We start from the raw sequence: 19,743 nt of genomic DNA, 5'->3' as shown, positions 1-19,743 counted from the left end.
ATTTGAATTAGCTTTTTTTAATTTTTGACACACAGCAAAAATCGCTTCAGGACATGACTTGTTTTCCACACTGCCATCCTTAAGTTCCAGATGAAGTCCTCATGTGTTACTATGGTACTAGTCCTCTGTGGATTGACTTTAATAGCCTGTGTTCTCTGCGCTCCCTCTCAGGCCCATGGAGAACAGCCCTCCATCACCCATAGTTTTCAAGGTGAAGAAGACCCAGGAGGTGTCGCAGCCTATACAGAATGGGGAATGCGCCCCCCAAAGGCCAGATAGAAGACAGCAGCACAGCTCCCAGCAGCAGGGGACGTCCTTGGACACAGGGGGCAGTGAGAGCGAGGGGGGCAGTCTGCCCCCACCCTTCCCTGAGGAGGACCCTGAGAGAATGAAGCACAGTAAGATTGCTACACAATGAGATTAATGCTGTGCATGAAAGCACCTGAAACACCTGTCCAAGGATATGGTAATACCATGATATTCTTTGAAGTATCTTGGAGTACCACATGTAATACCATAATACATGAATATGGGAATCATTCAGTATGGCCTGCTTTGCAAACTTAAACATTTGTTTTTCTGTGACTTTTGGATATGAATTCTGCTTGTCAGCTCTTTTAAACTTGACAGATAGGTAATGAACCAGTGAACTGACAATAATGTTATATGTGTAACATTATATAATTAAAATTAATATAAAATAATAAATGAAAAAAATATGTACATTTAAAATTATAAATGTGAATATAAAATTTAAATTCAACGTTACATTTTGGTATTTTTTGTTTACTTATTTTTTTGTGTTTTTACTTGTGAAAATGTGGGTAAAATTCTTTAAGTTCTTTACACTGGGTATGTGTAGAAATGTTTAATACATATTTTTTTTAAAAAAATAAATAAATAATAATATTAAATAATAATGTAAATAGAAAATTATGAACTTTTTGTGAAATTTAATTTTTTTTATTCATAATGAGTTGTTGCCAGTGAAAATGTGGGGGAAAAGTTACATTCTTTAAATTCTTTACAAAAAAAGAAACACTTTATATTGTGTAGAAATATATAATGAATAATGTTTCTAAAATAATTTTAAAATATATGTTAAATAAATGTAAAAAATAATGCATTAAACATTATGTATAATATAAAATAATGTAAATATAAATCATGTAAATATAAAATTATACATTTAAATTCAATTTTATTTTTTTATTTATATAATTTGTGTTGTTAGCAGTGAAAATCCCATGTAGAGCATTTGTAGAGCAAAGTAATTTTAATTTTCCTCGCAAATGCAGTTTTATAAAACTTGCCTTTTGGGTGATTCTGCAAACAGAGGTTATGTTGGTAATACATAACCAGAAGTTCCATCATCTAGAAAAGTAGTTCCACTCAAAAGGATGAAGCTCCAGTACTTTCTGTAATACAGTTTCCAGGGATTTGATCTTTATATTTCTGTAACAGTTCTCATGAGCACGTCCTAGAATGCCCTTATTGACATCTTTAGGAAATGGTGGCCTGGCCCTTTAAGCAGCAGTGTGTAAGTGCTCTGTTAGATCCGAGGGCTGAGGGCTGCTGGTCATTAAGTCTCTCTGGTACCTGGTGGCGGCTGCTGTCTCTGTCCCTGCCTCTGCCTGGCACAGACGCAGTGTGTCGAGATGTCGACGTGGCTCATGCTGTGAGTCCGCTATTTATGGCCTTTGTTTGGGTACATGATCCTTTCGTTTGTTGTTCCATGCCAGAGCCAGAGGCGAGGACAGTGTGTGTGCATCTGTGTGTGTAGATGTCTGAAATGAAAAAAAAAGCACTAGAGCAGCTGAGTTTGTGTGACATAAGTTGACAATCAAAGGCTATGCTAACATATAGATATGGATATCCGATCTCTGCTCCTATGACTGTTTTTATGAAGCTGTGTCAGCTTCTCCAAAGGAGGAACCACAGCATGTGAAACAGCAGGTGCTCTTTCGCCTTCGGTGTGCTGAAGTTTGAGCCTCATTAATGAGACTGTAACTCATGAGCGTTGTTGTTCTGCACTGCATTTTGTCATAGAGCAACCATGAATGTAGCTCTTTGCCATGTTATTGAGATGTTTGACCTCTTGTTGTTGTTCTTCTCCATTTGAGCCAGGGAGGAAGCAGAAAACTCCAAAGAAGTTCACCGGGGAGCAGCCGTCTATTTCAGGAACATTCGGTTTGAAAGGTAATACAAACACACACACACACACACACACACACACACACACACACACACACACACACACACACACACTCGTACACACATTTTTATATAATGGTAGGGACCTCCAATAAATTCTGTTGTTCTTAAAGTCTGAATTCTGTATTCTTAAAGCTAATTATTATTACTATAGTCTAACTTTACTTTTTGGAATTTTATAAATGAAAAAGATTTATTTTTTTCACCTTTATAAAACTCCACGGTTAGTAAAACCTGACACACACACACATACGCACTCTTCCTATTCTCACATCTGTTCCTATAACCTGTAAATTACTTTTATTAAGGCCCAATATTTGCCCTCTGGATTTGATTTTGAGAGGGATTTATGAAGGCACATTTTTGTAGCCATAAAAATATAAAACCGAATCAGTCAGTGAACAAGTTTAGCAGTTAAAACCAAACAAATCAATCAACATCAAAAAGAAAAACATCTGTAAATATTTTATAACAGTATTGCTAAACACACTTACTGAGCCCAGAGATGGAGGTCTACCATGGGGCCCACTGAGCCTTGAGGTGGAGCTGCGTCTTGGGGCCCACTGAGCCCTGAGGTGCAGCTGCAACAAAAGGCCCAGTCGGACTGTACATTCATGACTGATGTTTAAAGGGGAACATATCGGTGTGTTCTCACCTTATAAAAGTTAACTTTACATAATAGTTCCCCTTTAAAGTATAAAGTATTCATCTTTCTTAACGTTAGTTAATAAAAATACAACTGTTCATTGTTAGTTCATGTTTACTAATGTAGTTAACTAATGTTAACAAATGGAACCTTATTGTAAAGTGTTACCAGAATAGCAAATATAACATGTTAAATAAATGATAGCAGAATTTATTACAATTTTATAATTGCATTATTGTCACTTTCAGTGGAATTTATTGCCTGAGCTGTCATTCATTTCTTCAGAGAAGCCAAACTCTTACATTAAGGGATGTAAAGTACAGAGAGTGTCTCTGAAACAACCTACTAGATTGCCATGACCCCTTCTTTTCATGACTGGCTGCTTCACGGTGGCGTTTGTTGTCAGAAGTTTGTTATATTTGAAGTAAATCTGTCAGACTTTGACTTTCAGAATTTAGTCCAGGCCTCCATTCAATAAATACTCCTTGATATTTCAGTGGTATTTTTGCTCCTGTATGTTTATAATTAGCAACCTTATACTCTTACATAGTAATTACCCCTGTTGGTGCTAATAGGGGGTCTATAAGGTCTATTCTAGTGGTGTTTCATTTCCTGTTGGAGTTATAATGGTTCATGTTCAAGAAACATTGCACCACAAGACAGACTACAACACAACAAAGCTCTTTAACCACCAGGAGAGTTTGAGAGTTTCATTTCCTCATTTTTTCTTTGTTTGTTCTTTTTAGTGGTATTTTTTGTGACCTGTGAGGTCTCTGCTTTCCTTGAATGTAATTTCTTATGTGTTGCACAGGAATGAATAAGGTGGAGGAGAAGTTAAAAGCAGGTCGGATGAAGAGGGCAGAAGGCACTTTGTTCACAGAGGAGTCACAGAGGAAGCAGTCGGTTCAAGCTCACACCAGAAAAGAAACTTCTGCCATCAGTTCAGGTAACTCTCTCTGCATGGCCCAGCACATTTGTATAGCCAAAGCAGTGCAAAATAACTCAAATAAAGCAAAATTACAATAGTACAAATCAAGTAAATAAGTACTATTATTAACCCTTTAAGACCGGATGGAGCGCCCACGCTCCCATTTCTGTGTCTCTCTTTAAGAGCCAATAAAAACTGAACCGATATAGGTAGCACAAAAATTCTTTTTGCATACAAAACTAGAGACTTTACTTGTTCAGATGAAGCCCCACATGCTCCTGTTGCGTTGTTTTCACCCTCTAATGAGTCTGAGTAATATGCGTTTACAACAAAAACAGCACAGCCGCTAACTGAATACAAATATGTAGATTTCACGTGCTCATAACTTCATGAAAAATGCACAGATCATAGAAAATGGCACATCATTATTTAAAGCAGATTCTCACAATTAGAATGAACATAATATATTGCGTTGATCACAAGATATTACTCACGGAATTATGTAACATACTTGGCTTAAAACATGTCTCTCATCTTTCCGGTATGCAGTGTGTATCCAATGTTTCCTGAACCATCCATGTTCGTTTTCCAACGTGGAATAACACAAAATAGATATAATTTTAAAGCTTAGAAACTCAGCTTTTTAATGCTTCTAATCATTTTAAAAAAACTCTTAACGAGTGCTGAGAAGTGCCTCTAAACCGGAGTTTACCGCCCGTGGGCGCCATCTGGCTGCGAAAAAATGAATAACACTTTATTCAAATATTCTTTATGCTATCACCACAAAATTTGAACCAGATGCAGCTCACATATAGGAGAGCATCACCAAAAAAGAATTTTTCTCCGATCTTATTGACTTCCTAAGTTATTCCATGTCAAATAAAAAAAAAAATTTAAAATTACAAAAAAAATTATAGATATTTTTTGTCTTTTATCAGCGGTTGATTCTCAGCATGAAAATGTCCAAATGTAATGTAATTTATATTTTCTAAAAACTTAAAAAGTGTTCTATCAAATGATACCTACCTTTTGACTCTCCTTGCTACAGTTTTGGAGTTATGAGTCAGCAAATTGATCAAAAGTGACAGTAAAGGCAATTACAAAAGACTGTTCCTTTGAACTTTCTATTCATCAAAGAATCCTGAAAAAATGTATGTTGTAAACTGTATTATCGCACAGCTCTATATATAAAGTTGGATATATATTATATCCAAATTTATCTGCATGAATACATTACACTCATGTAAAGTTATATATACAATATAGCAATTTTTTTTTATTTCATCGTAAAATATAACTATATATGGAAGCTTGTTTCTGCCACGGAATAAAATGATTTAAAAGACAACTGCTACTTTTTATCTCACGATTCTGACTTCTTTTCTCAGAATTATTAGATATAAACTCTCAATTACGAGTTCTAAAGTCCAATTCTAAAGGGGAAAAAAAAGACTGACTTTTTTTTCTCAGAATTGCGAGTTCGTATCTCATAATTCTAACTTTATAACTCGCAATTGCAACTATATCTCGCAATTCTGAGAAAAAAAGTCAGAATTGTGAGATAAAAAGTCGCACTTACCTTTATTATTTTTTTATTCAGTGGCGGAAACAAGTTTCCATAACTATATTATCATCCAGCTTAAATCTGCTAAATGCAACTGTAAGGAATGGAGATATTAAGATATAAACACAAACATCATGAATTTCTGAAGTTGCTTTAAAACAATGTGTATTGTGAAAAGAGCTATACAACAAATTTGACTTGACTTGACAGAAATAAATTACATTTTAAAATATATTGAAATAGAAAACAGTTATTTAATAAAATTTCACAATATTACTGTTTTTACTCTATTTTTGATCAAATAAACGCAGTCTTGGTGTACATAAAAGACTTTCAAAAACAAACAAAAAAATACAAAATACTGTAACTTACATTACTGTGATATTATTTAAATGTGTTTTATCTTAATGTCTCTGTCTCAGTGCCCCCTGCTGAAGCCCAGTGGCAGAACACCATCTCTGAGAGAGGGGAAGTGGTCTGTCCTACCTGCTCTGTTGTCACTCGCAAGACCGTCCCCGGTCTTAAGAAGCACATGGAGATCTGTCAGAAGGTCAGGACTCACTCTGGACACCTGAGGGCTGTTTCATAAAACAAGATTAGAATACAAGCCAGGCTTATTTTAGTTAGTCAGACTTATTGTCAGTGAATTCTGTTTCATAAAGCAAACTTAGTTCAAACTGCTATGCTGGGAAACTAACCTGGTCCGGGGCAGGCTAACTGTCAGGCTAAGCTGAGTTCCTCTAACACTGACCAATAGGAATGCAATGATATTACCACTAGCCGCGTTTCCATTACCCTTTAAATTGCGCAAATTGAAATTGCGAATTGAAAATACGCTCAATGGAAACACGTCAATTTCGCAAAAACTCCCATATATCGCAAAAAAGTTTTTACGCTCGCATGAGGTGGTTTTTCAGGCAATTCGAAAAAGGAATATTTCGCAAAACTGCAATGGAAACAGTTTTTTCGCATTTACAGGTCACCTGACATACAGTCACATCATCATTCTTCAAAGATAGCACGATATGTTCGTACAGAAGACGATACAAGGGGTGCTTTTCTTTTCTTATTTATGCATCTCTTTCCTTGCACCTCAGCTTCACCCCCATAGATGAAACGAGAGGATGCAAAATAAGAAAACGAGGACGGGGTAATCGAAGGAAATCTTATTTGTATGGAATATTCTTGATCCCTCGAGGGTCAGTTTAAAGCGTGATCAGCTGCGCTCGAGCCTCGAGGGATCTAATGTTTTTGAAGTTTGACATCTAATACTAATAGTATTCATCTATTAACAATTATTAATTAACATACTAGAAACTAATATTAGATGTCTCTGCACCTGTGCATCCTCGCATAGCTCCTCAGGAAGCTTTCTCACTCCTCTTCGCGGTGAATTTTCAGAATTGAAATGGCATTTAGGGATTAAAAAAAAAAAAAAAACGGTTTCCACATCACAGGCTGGAGGATGGAGGAGCGAAGAAATGAGGAAACATCAATTGTAGTATTGAAAAGCACCCAGGGAAGCATTTATGAGGGAGGAGTGCAAATATTATGCTCCAAATAAAGCTCTCAGAAAAAAGTATCTTTTAGAAAATGACTTATCACTAGAGGAAAATGACTCATCGCGAGAGTTTTAGGCGCATAACATCGGTTAATGGAAACGCCGTCATTTCGCAGTAGTTTTTTATCGACATTTAGAAAATATTGCAAAAATTTTCAAATCTGTAATGGAAATGCGGCTACTGACTCTCTCACATACAATTATTTGACTTTATTAACCACTATCAGTCCTATATATATATATATATATATATATATATATATATTTATTTATTTCCAAGGCCCATATTTACTAAAATATAGACCTCTGGGAATCTATACTCTGGTCTCATATATATATATATATACTCTGGTCTCATATATATATATAGTCAAACCAAAATTTATTCAGACACCTTGAACATTTTATTCATTAATACAGTTTATTCACTATAGTTAAATAGTTTTAAAAAAATGGTAACAAAATATGACAAGATCTCAGAGTTAAACTGTGTCAGAAAAAAATTATCTTAATTATTTCAGATAACACTTAAGCAAAACATGGTCAGGTCAAAGTGTCTGAATAATTTTTGGTTCCAAATTTTTAGTCTGGTAGTCCACTGTATGAAGTATTTTTGGGTATAATATGTCACAGTTTACTTTATTTTGCTATCCTCACTTAGATAAATGAACTATAGTGTCCTGCACCCACTAGTAAAAATATATTAAAAATGTATGAATCATTTTTGGTTTGACTATATATATATATGTGTGTGTGTGTGTGTATATATATATATATATATTTATATATATTTATATGCCCAAGTTTTAATTAGATTGTTTTAAAATATATGAATACATTTCTCTCTGGTTTTGTTTGGCAGCTGTAGTACCTTTTATGGTTATTAGAAGAGCAGAAGTTAAAATCACAAAATTAAAAATTAAAATAAATATGCACAGACTATATTTTAATTGGTAAGATGAATCTAAACTCAGTAATTGGCCTGCAGTATATTAGCCTTGATTTCACCCATTACAATAGTCCATTTACAGTTACTGTTATCATAAAAATACACTTACTTGTAGGTTTAAAAAATTGTACATGAGGCACATTTAATGTCCAACATCAAATATTTTAGCAAAATGTATATTTTAGTCAGAATTAATGTGCTTCTATTGCGTTCCATTTGTTTAGCGCGCAGCAGCGCTCATTCACTATGAAGTTTAGCAGCAAAATGGAAATATTTGCATGACTTTCTAACATTTACAGATGGAGAATAAACTTGTGAAATGTCCTGAGGAAAACACCATGTCTCAAACCCATAAAACAGCGCAAAATGTATGCTGTGTCCTATGGTGGATTGATTTGATCCATGATCGACCTCTAGGGCTGTTTAAGAAAAGCGTGCACGCGCAATTATCTTGACTAGGTAAACCTGAATCAAATTAGCGGGACTACGTGAACTTCAATTACCTTTTATGAAACCGCTTTAGCCCCAACTTATTTGTTAGGTTCATTCAAGTCAGGTGTTGAAGTTTAATCCTCGCTTTTCTTAGCGTCTTTTATGAAACAGCCCTCAGGACTACACAAGCGCAGGCTTGACATATTATTTCACACATTACTCTCAACATTCCCAATGGAAAAATTTATTTAACCCTTAAACGCGTACTCGGGTTTTTAGCAATCCGGGATGTCATTTAAAACCCTCCTTCCTCATTCATTTTTTAAAGTTAGACATGAATCTTCTTAGTATTCCTCAATCTATTCATTATAAACAATATAACAAGAAAGTGTATAGGGTCGCTAGGGAGCCAAGGTATATAATAGTGTAAGTTTATTTTTTTCTGCGCAACAATAATTGAATCTTTGATGACTCAATAAGTGCAGTTCACCTTTATTCCTCAAGGTGGTAATGTCTGATACGCAATGATGAGGTGATGCTTCACTCATAATTACCACAGGCATAAAACAACAGAATACACAAGTATCATCAGCAAAACTTGAAATGGCTCAGATAGTTTTGAGAATATGTTTGAGATTGCGAATATGAGCCAGATGCTGAATGTATGGGGAAATGAGCTCTGATGATGACAGTGATGATGATAAAAAGCATCTGCTTAAATTGAACCCTTCCGAGTTCCAAAAGGTAACAAAATATGCTTTATTTTATTCTTTTGTATAGTTAAAAATTTTGTAATTGTAAAATATCAAGAGAGTTTTATTCTATTGCAGCAGTTAGAGAGCCATCTGTGTTAGATATAGATCCGGGTAAATAAGACCTGAATATGTAATAATGATTGGTGAAATATTCATAAATTTAAGGGTTAAAGGTGGAGTTTGTGGTGGTTTGAGCATTTCAACCAGCTCAACCGATGAAGTTTAAAAATTTTGTAATTGTAAAATATCAAGAGAGTTTTATACTATTGCAGCAGTTAGAGAGCCATCCGTGTTAGATATAGATCCGGGTAACTAAAGACCCGAATATGTAATAATGATTGGTGAAATATTCATAAATTTAAGGGTTAAAGGTGGAGTTTGTGGTGGTTTGAGCACTTCAACCAGCTCAACTGATGAAGTTTAAGATCTGTTGGACAAAAAGCAAAAAGGAAGTGTGTTTGGGAAACCTACTTCATGGTGAAAAATTACTCACTTTTCCTTTGAATCAAACCCATTGGTCCCTGTGTGAGAAACATGTTTTTCTTCCTTCCTTCCTTCCTTCCTTCATTTATTACTCACCCTCATGTTGTTCCAAACCCGTAAGACCTTCGTTCATCTTCGGAACACAAATGAAGATCTTTTTAATGAAATCTGAAAGCTTTTTGTCCCTCCACTGATAGCTATGCAACTGACACTTTGACACTTCAAGACTAAATTAAATCTGTTCATCATATAAAGCGATCGAATCTCTTCAGAAAATTTAGACTAAACTGCTCAATTCATATGGATTAGTTTTACAATCTCTTTATGAACTTTTCGAAGCATCAAACTGGTAGTTATGTAACTGTCTATGGAGGGATAAAAGCTCTCAGATTTCATTAAAAATATCTTCAATTGTGTTCCGACGATGAACGAAAGTCTTACGGGTTTGGAACAACATTAGAGTGAATAATTAATGACAATTAATTTTTGGGTGAACTAACCCTTTAAGATATTGACACCAATTCACTCTATTCAGCAACCACGAAATCTAATGTATTACACGTAAGAAAATATCTAGTCAGACACCACCACAGACTGCTGTCATTGACATTTGCATTGACCTCATGAGGAATCCACACCGATACTTCAGCCACCTGAAGGTCTTTTTCCTCAGGTATTAGTAACCCAAACTGCCCTTGTGGACTTCAATGGATTGTGTTGTATGTACAACCCCACTTCTCTGATTGAGACAACATCTGTCTCAGATTTCTAAACACATCAAACATAATATAGCAGATGTGCACAAGCTCTTCCATATGAAAAAAGACAAAACCTTATTCATGAAACATGAGCAGAAAGATTTTCTGCATGTAAATCGTATGTAAAAACATTCTTACGTAAATTGTCACGTTCAATTCATCTGGACAGTTTATGTAAGGATGAATTTATGAGAGATTTACACAGAAATTGGTTCTGCTTGCGTTTTGTGAATGAGGCCGAAAGAATGAAAGAGACAGAATCAAACCTTTAATGTATTACTCTCCCTCTGTTGTTTATACAACCAAACCACAGAGGAAGCGGAGAGGAGAATGTTTCAGGCATGCAATTAGACACCTCTCTCTTGGGACCTCACGCATGGGGCCATTAGGGGCATTTTATTGATTGAGCGTCTGTGAGAGCGATGCAGTGAGTGGCTCTACCCAGTGTGCATCTGGAGGAGAGTCTTATGGTGCCAGCCCAGTGTATAGCACAACTCTATAAAAATGATGACATGTCTATTAAAGGTTGAATCGATTGGCTGCATTATTGCGGGGTCACAAGTAATTGTAGTTTGTCTGGCCTCTTCCTCAGCCCTGTGTGAAATCAATGATGGCTGTGATGGGTATTAAGGGAGAATACATTTTATGGCAAAGAAAATGTATTAAAATGATAATCATTGATCTGATTTTCTCATTTGTGTTTTTGTGTATGTCCATGCAGAAATTAAATACTTTTAATCAGCAAGGATGCATTAAATTGACCAAAAGTGCTAGTAAAGACATTTATAATGTTACAAAAGATTTTCAACTGTTTCAACATTGTTTCTTGAGTAGCAAATCAACATATTAGAATAATTTCTGAAGGATCATGTGACTCTGAAGACTGAAAGCTTTACCATTAATGAGATAAATTACATTTTACGATATGCGATAGAGCCGGTCCCTCCAGCTGATATAAGGTCAGGGTTTTACAGCTCCTACTTCATTTTACTCAAGAAAGTCAGTGAGTTACGACCAATCTTGGATCTGCGAGTTTTGAACCCAGCCTTATACAAGCTACCATTCAAAATGTTGACGCAGAAACACATTTTCGAATGCATCTGTCCCCGAGATTGGTTTGCAGCGATCGACCTGAAGGACGCGTCCTTTCATTTCTCGATTCTCCCTCCACACAGGCCGTTCCTGCGCTTTGCGTTTGAGGGTCGCGCATCAGTACAAAGTCCTGCCTGTCGGGCTGTCCCTGTTGCCGTCGTGTCTTCATGAAAGTCACGGAGGCAGCCCTTGTTTCCATTAGAGAACACGTTCGCATCCTCAACTATCTCAACAACAGTTGGGTCTTCGGGGCAACAGGGAGAAGAGCAAACTCTTGCCTGTGCAAAGGATCTCTTTTCTCGGTATGGTGTTGGATTCAGTCGAACAGACAGCACGCCTCACAGAGGAACGTGCTCAGTCGGTGCTGAACTGCGTAAATATGTTCAAAGGCAGGATGGCAGTCCCACTGAAATTATTTCAGAGGCTCCTGGGGCATATGGCAGCCGCTCGGTTTGCTCCATATGAGACTGCTTCAGCACTGGCTTCATGGCCAAGTCCCAAGATGGGCGTGGTAACGCGGCACTCACCGGGTGAAAGTCACACTGGCCTGTGCCCAAACCTTCAGCCCTCTCAGAGACGGGGCACCCTATGGCACCCTCGTCTAGACCTCTGGAAACTCCATGTCTGGTCCCTGGACGGGACGTGGAGGTTCTAGGTGACCTACCCCAAGAGGTAGTTAAATCCTTCTCGACCTCCCTCCATACCTTCTTGGTACCTCACTCTCGTGCTTAGAGCGCTTCAGAATGTCCCATTCGAGCCTTTGCAGCCTTTGCAGTCAGTAGATCTAAAGATTCTGTCTATGAAGACTTTGCTACTGGTTGCATTGGCCTCCATCAAGAGGGTAGGGGACCTGCAGGCATTTTCGGTCAACGAATCATGCCCAGAGTTTGGGCTGGGTGACGGCCGCGTGGTACTGAGACCCTGGCCTGGCTATGGGCCAATGGTTCCTGCCACTCCTTTCAAGGACCAGGTAGTGAACCTGCAAGCGCTGCCGAATGAGGCAGACCCAGACCTAGCTTTGCTTTGTCCCATCCGTGCATTACAAATGTACGTCGACCGGACACAAAGCTTTAGGACCTCAGACCATCTCTTTGTCTGTTACGGAGGCCAGCAGAAGGGAAAGGCTGTCTCCAAGCAGAGGATGGCCCACTGGATAGTGGATGCCATCGCCTTGACTTACCAAGCACAAGGCGTGCCCTGCCCACTCAGGTTGCGAGCTCACTCTTCTAGAAGTGTTGCATCCACGTGGCGCCTCTCTGACAGATATTTGTAGGGCTGCAGGCTGGGCGACACCTAACAAGTTTGCTAGATTCTATAGCCTTCGTGTTGAGCCGGTCTCCTCCTGTGTTCTCCGGTCAGAGACACCGAGAGGCCCAAGCCTAGTGTTGGGTTGTTGCGCCAAAACATGCCTTATTGCTCCATAGAGTCCCTATGGGCAGACCCTGTTGAGTCCTCCATCACCCCCGGCAGCAGGACGTGGCGGAGCATCTGGCGCCAGGCCTACACCTGTTGTGTCCATGTGAACCAGTTCTAGGTTGGGTGCCATATGTGTATTTTCCACGGTAAATCTGCTAAACAGACGCCCGTGTCTTTCCCTTGGCAGAGTCCGCTCTGCCGTCTCAGCCTCCGAACCGGGTGAGAGCCACCTCAGAGACTTCCATATGAAGTATGGCCCTACGGGGTTAGTCCATATCTGTATACTTCACTAGTACTCCTGTGGAGGATGTGGCTTCCACAGTGTTCCTTTTCTTATGGAAAGGGTACGCTTTCCCAGTGTTCACTGTGTGGGCAGTGTCCCTCTTCTCTGTGTAAGCCCTGTCCCATCCTCGAGAAGGTTCAGCAGGCTTACGCAGGGCACTGGAAGGGGCAGCACCTGTGGTGTTTGGTAGGGATCCCAATTCGTCAGTCGCGACGTGACGTCGCAAGTGACTGACTGAAAGGGAACGTCCCGGTTACGTATGTAACCCTCATGCCCTGAAGGAGGGAATGGAGATGTCCCGTCGCCATAGTTGCTGTACCGCCGCTGGGGCGCCAGGTCACCGACTCTGGCCCGTCTCCTCAGTGGAAACCTGAAGTATGCAATGCACCTGCTGCTCATTAAATACCCATGCTGCGGGGCGGCGCAGCTGATGCAAATATTGCATGCCAGTGTGCATTGGTAGAAGTAGTAGATTGGCCTCTCTAGCGAGATCCCAATTCGTCAGTCACGACATGACATCTCCGTTCCCTCCTTCAGAGAACAAGGGTTACATATGTAGCCGAGACTTTTCAAAGCTACTTTAGTGATACATCACAGTACAGCGTTGACGAGTTTCTGTGCTCCCCTCTGTGTGCACGATCTTGTGTGCGAGCTACTGTCTGTATGAGTGTTTGTGTGCCACAATGCAATATAATGACACACATCTGATGGTCTAAAATTGCTTGAATGTCTAAACTGGGAAGTCTTAAAACACATACAGTTGACAAAGTTTAGTGAAGATGCAAGTGAAAGTGATCTGGCTTCAGCACGGCTTGGCTCTCTGTGTCACAGAAAACAGCTCGTGAGCACTGAAGTAAGGTGTTTTCCATATTGTTATTCTTGATTGTTCAAACTGGCAAGCCTTTAAACACATACAATTGACAAACTTTTGTGAGGACACGTGGTTTTTATTTAGTTATCATCTTGTTTTCATCAGTGAAAAAATGTTGTTGACGAAAATTATTCATCAACAAAATGAACACTGCTTCAGTTATTCACATGCTTTAATTCAAAATACAACTCATCTCAGAATACAGATGTCACTCGCTTTATTGCACATAACTGGTTACTTTGTCATCAAATGAATTTTGTCTCTGGTTTGATTGCTTCTGTTGTTTTCCTCATTTGTAAGTCGCTTTGGATAAAAGTGTCTGCTAAATGATTGTGTTCCACATCGATCTGTAATGCTGTTACCAAACACATGACCCAAAGATTATATCTTATTGATCAGTGCGTTAAAATAAAGAACAAGACTGTCTAACTTTTTTCTGGATTAAATTTTGCCAATATTAACAAGTCCATGGCAGCTGTTTTTTCGTGGTGAAAATTTAAATTAATTTAATTTAATTCCTTTAATTTGTTTAAAAAAAATTATTAATTAAGATAATTTTTTTAAACTTTTTTTTAAAATCTTGTTTATTAAATTTTAGCAGATTATAAAAGATCAAGTGTGTAAATTTCTGTGCTATTAGCATTACCAACAAAATCAGTCAAAAATTGTCAACAAGTTAGGGGAATATTTTGATACTTTTCAGGTGAATAAGCCTACAAATCACTTACACAGTTCACAGTCCACAATATACAGCACAAATGCCACTATTATTGGCACCATTTATTTCACATTAATAAGTCAAGTATGAATGATTGTAATTGGTATGTGAAATATAAATGTCACATTTAGAACCCATGATTTCATGATATTTGATGTTTACATCATAAACTGTGTTTTTTTTTTTCTTTCTTGTAGCTGCGGGACGCTCTCAAATGTAAGCAGTGTCAGAAACAGTTCCGATCCAAAGCTGGACTCGATTACCACAGCATGGCTGACCACATCAAGGTGAGCAACGGTGCCAGAACACATTTTAACAAATTTTTACTTCATCTTTTTATAACAATTACAAATCTATAGTATAGCTCATCTGCAAGATGTCAAAATTGATATGATTAGAAATAAAATGTATAAAATTATTTATCCGGTAAAATTGCATCACCTTTTAACATCAACTTATCTCTATATAAATGAAAAATTCAGTCTCTGGAAGTGTGTGAGGTTTTCTTTATTTCTGTCCACAAGCAAAAAGGCACTGTTTCCTGGTTGGAAAAAAAAAAAAAATCAGATGCTGAAACTATAGTATAATATAGCCTATATGAAATGTGCTTTTAATATGAACCAACAGAGGTAGATGTAGTTTAATACTTTTAATGAACTAGTGGAGCTGTGTGTGTACAATATGTGCAGCAGAACAGTGTTTAATATTACATTCAGTGACTATTACAGAGACCAGTGGCTGCCCTATGTCCACATCGGCCTCTGATCTCTATTATATCTGACACCATCTCCATATTCCAGCATCACTTTAAGACCTAAAGCATCCATTATGCTCTAACCATTAACTGCATGTATGGGAAAAGTTCTAGCTCATGTCTAATAATGCCTTTTAAAAGAGTCTTCTAGCAGCATTCCAACTGCAATGTTTGTCTTCTGTTCCCCAGCCTTATTTCTCTACTGTAATAATTTCCTCAGCATTCCTAAGCTATTAACACTGTTCCTGCCAGTAATCTTTCTTCACAGCAAATCATGGTAATCTGCCTTATGAGTAAAGTTCATCTGTTTTTTCCAGTCAAATTTGCCAACATCTGAATAGGAACGGCACATCCCATAATGATGATGGTGTCCCTTGTGACCCTTGTGAGGTTTAGCGTAAAAACATGAGAGAGAAAAACTGGTTAAAGAGGGCCATGAGGATATAAGCTCCATCTGCCAAGCTCAAGCATTAGCTGCAAACAATATTTCCAAAGAAATGTGTTAAATTATGCACAACCAAATGTCTCAGAAACAGTATGAAACATCAATGAGGATGTGCATTTCGGTCTCTGATTTGTTATTTGAGCCAGGTGCTGAGTAGTCTGACTGAGCCAAACATTTGAGAATTAGCATAAGGTCTGGGCCACATTGCAGAGTATTCTAGCCAAGAACCGCTCACTTAGACAAGAAGAGAACGTCAAGCGTGTGAAGTGAATTTAGGGCAGGTTATATAAGGCCCTATTTACACCTGGATTTAAGATGCAATTTGGTCGATCGGATCACAAGGGGATTACAGGTGTAAACGGGGTCTAAAACATTTTGAGCTTGTCCACTTTCGACCACTTCCAGAGGTAGTCGAAAACGCATTCGACCGGATTGCTTTCATAGTGTAAACGCCCATGTGGTCAAATGTGTTCAAACAGCCACAAAAGACCACTTACTCTCCGCCTACTGACCTAACACGTAAACATTATATGGTACTAGCCAAACGGGATTTAAACATTGGCCACGTTCACACTGTATGTTTTGGGGATTGACAACCGCATTTACTTACAGGTGTGTGAGAGTCAAGCCCGCTTTCTCTTACTAGTAACCATAACGACAGTGACCAATGTAATATTAAAGATGCCGATGTCCATAAAACTGAAAAGTCCTATAACTTTTAACATGACAGGAGGCTAATTGAACCATGAGTTCATCCATCAAACTCCATTAACCAACAGCAGCATGTAAACACATGCTAGCCAGAGTCTTTAACCGTTGCACTTGCGTATCACGTCCTTTGAATTTGGAAAAGAAACACAAAACTGATGGGAGCCGCTCCAGTGGAGAACAGTGAGTGGATCTAACACCTTAAGATGACGTACAGCTCATATCTCTGTCGCTGTAAGTTACCAAAAGCGAAACCACACACAAAACACCTTAGGAGAGCGTCTCTCTCTCGCACTGTATGACGTGACAGACAACTAGTTGTCCATTCCGGTTCTGTTCATACAGCACAGATTTTCTGAGAATGTGGTTGTGAGTCCTGAAAATTTGCAGGTGTGAGTTTGGTTATAGAATGCGGTTGCCACTTCCGTAAATAACCGTACTGTGTGTGAATGTAACCATATTAAGGACTCCAATACAAGACTGACAACCGTATTCTGCTGCTGTGTGAATGTGGCCATAATCGCTTGAAGACCCAAGCTTGGTTTGAAGACAAAAAACGTACCAAGAACAATGTTCTCTCACCATTCCTGATTTATAACACTCACTCACAGCATTCGCCGTGGTCTTGCGGCTGTCAGAGCAGAAACGAAAGCTGATGCTCTCCATATGTTTTTCCGTCATCTATAGGGCGCGTTCATTTGTATTTTGTACATTAGATCGAAAGATCTGAAAAAAAACATACATTTACCCACCCATAGACCCTCTCCTCCAACAAATGAGGACAGAAGTGGTTGAAAGTGGACAAAAGAGATGGATTAAAACACCAGGTGCATCTGTATCTATCTATCATCTGTCTATCTGTATCTATCATCTGTCTGTCTGTCTACCTGTATCTATCTATCATCTGTCTGTCTGTATCTATCTATCATCTGTCGGTCTGTCTGTCTGTGCCTTAATCTATCTATCTATCTATCTATCTATCTATCTATCTATCTATCTGTCTGTCTATCTATCTATCTATCTATCTATCTATCTATCTATCTATCTATCTGTCTGTCTGTCTGTCTATCTGTCTATCTGCCTGTTTGTCTGTCTGTCTGTCTGTCTGTCTATCTATCTATCTATCAGTTCAATTCAGTTCAATTCAAAATTGCTTTATTGGCATGACTATAAATAATACAATATTGCTAAAGCATATATACATAGAACAAAAATAAAAACATCTGTATAATAGAAGAAAATATTATCAAATATTATAATACTATCAAATATTATAACATAACTTAAATTTAAATTAACAGTGTAACAAATTAGTCTCGCGGCTGTCAGAGCAGAAACGAAAGCTGATGCTCTGCATATGCTTTTTCCGTCATCTATAGGGAGCGTTCATTTGTATTTTGTCCATTAGATCGAAACATATGAAAAAACCCATACATTTACCCACCCATAGACCCTCTCCTCCAACAAATGAGGACAGAAGTGGTTGAAAGTGGACAAAAGAGATGGATTAAAACACTAGGTGTAAACGGGTATGTGCCTCCCTCGTCTACTTGTGATCTGATTGACCAAAACACATCTTAATACCGGGTAGAAACAGGGCCTAAGGTAGTTGAAAACAGAATTTAAAACAGATAGTGATGCACCAAAATGAACTTTCTTGGCTCAGTATTATCAGCAGCTATCGCATTTCTCAGAAGCTAATTACCCTCCTCCATCCCTAGCTCCTCCTCTCGTCAATCAGGATTTGGCCTTCTGTTTCCCCTGAATCAGACTAATTCTTGAAATATGTGTACATGTTAAATTATTGATAATAACGATATCTGCACATATGTTGGTTCTGCCATAACTCAAATTACTCTTTGCATGTGTTTGATTGTGAAATGTAGACCAGACAGAGTTGTCTGCGATTCTTCCTTTTGAAATGTTTTGTAACGTTTGACCCCCTGTCGCTGATCTGTTGTGTAATGTGCACACAACAGCAACTAAATGGTACCCCAGACAGTCTTTTAATGTGAGAAGAACAGGGATCTGACGACTTTGAAAATCATGCAGTGTGTCCCATCCAGACACTGATCAGGCTCAGCCCTGATTAGCTTCATTGGGAAACCAGGCAAGAGCTGCTGGCTGATATAGTCAGGTGGTGCAGGATGCAGAGCATCTCTGTCACACATCGTCTGGACTTCCTCATTATCATCTCTCTGTGTTTTGTGTGCCTTTGTGTTTTAGCTTTAATGGTCTGTGAGTTTTTCAGTACAGAACTGAAGTTGCGTTTCAGGCTTAGCGTTCACCCTCAGGTGCTGAGTTGAGGTGTCTAGCGTCCTGTTTAGCTGCCTCTTATGTCTCATTTCCTCTGCTGATGTTTTCAATAGACCAAATACAGTGTTGTATAAAGTGCAGTCTGACAATTGCCGTTAACATGCTTTGAGTAATGGCCCTTCTATAAAGGTTTTGAAAAGCGCTCGGGCATCTGGCTTTCAGAAAGCAGTGATTGGAAGCACATTGTTGTAAATAGTTGAGGAAGAGTTTCTGGAGAGACACTAATGTGTTGCATTGTATTTGTTTCCCATTTGTAAGCCCTCGGCAAGTGAAAATGTGTCTGGGGAGGAGCAGGAGGAGAGAGAGAGGCTACGCCACGTCCTCAAACAGATGGGCCGAATCAAATGTCCCAACGAGGTAGGAATTTGTCACTGGTGGCTGCCGTCTGTCTCCCTAGATGCCACTGTCTGTCCTTAATATGTCCCAATTTCTGTCTCCTTTTTGTCTCTCACTTTCTCTGTTATGTCTATCTATCATCTGTCTGTCTGTCTGTCTGTCTGTCTGTCTGTCTATCTGTATGTATCTATCTATCATCTGTCTGTCTGTCTGTCTCTATCTATCATCTTTCTATCTGTATCTATCATCTGTCTGTCTGTCTACCTGTATCTATCTATCATCTGTCTGTCTGTCTGTCTGTGTGTCTCTATCTATCTATTTATCTGTCTGTCTGTCTCTCTGTCTGTCTGTCTGTCTATCTGTCTATCTGCCTGTTTGTCTGTCTGTCTGTCTGTCTGTCTATCTCTCTGTCTATCTATCTATCTATCTATCTATCTATCTATCTATCAATTCAATTCAACATTGCTTTATTGGCATGACTGTAAATAATACAATATTGCTAAAGCATATATAC

The 19,743-nt window shown here is 38.4% G+C and overlaps 1 protein-coding gene across 4 annotated transcripts in view; it reads left to right on the top strand.

Annotated features, from left to right (window-relative positions):
• The window catches only part of znf512b (zinc finger protein 512B), an 86,584-nt gene that overhangs the window by 49,031 nt on the left and 17,810 nt on the right, over positions 1-19,743 (top strand). For all 4 annotated transcript variants that reach the window (XM_051879677.1, XM_051879676.1, XM_051879674.1 and 1 more), the window contains 6 exons: positions 172-398; positions 2,128-2,199; positions 3,672-3,806; positions 5,775-5,902; positions 14,868-14,957; positions 19,152-19,250. In XM_051879677.1, the coding sequence (XP_051735637.1) occupies positions 172-398; positions 2,128-2,199; positions 3,672-3,806; positions 5,775-5,902; positions 14,868-14,957; positions 19,152-19,250 (751 nt within the window). The remainder of the gene's footprint in view (positions 1-171; positions 399-2,127; positions 2,200-3,671; positions 3,807-5,774; positions 5,903-14,867; positions 14,958-19,151; positions 19,251-19,743) is intronic.

This window comes from Ctenopharyngodon idella, chromosome 22 (assembly GCF_019924925.1).
Source record: "Ctenopharyngodon idella isolate HZGC_01 chromosome 22, HZGC01, whole genome shotgun sequence".
NCBI lineage: Eukaryota > Metazoa > Chordata > Actinopteri > Cypriniformes > Xenocyprididae > Ctenopharyngodon > Ctenopharyngodon idella.
This window is presented reverse-complemented; position numbering and strand designations above follow the sequence as displayed.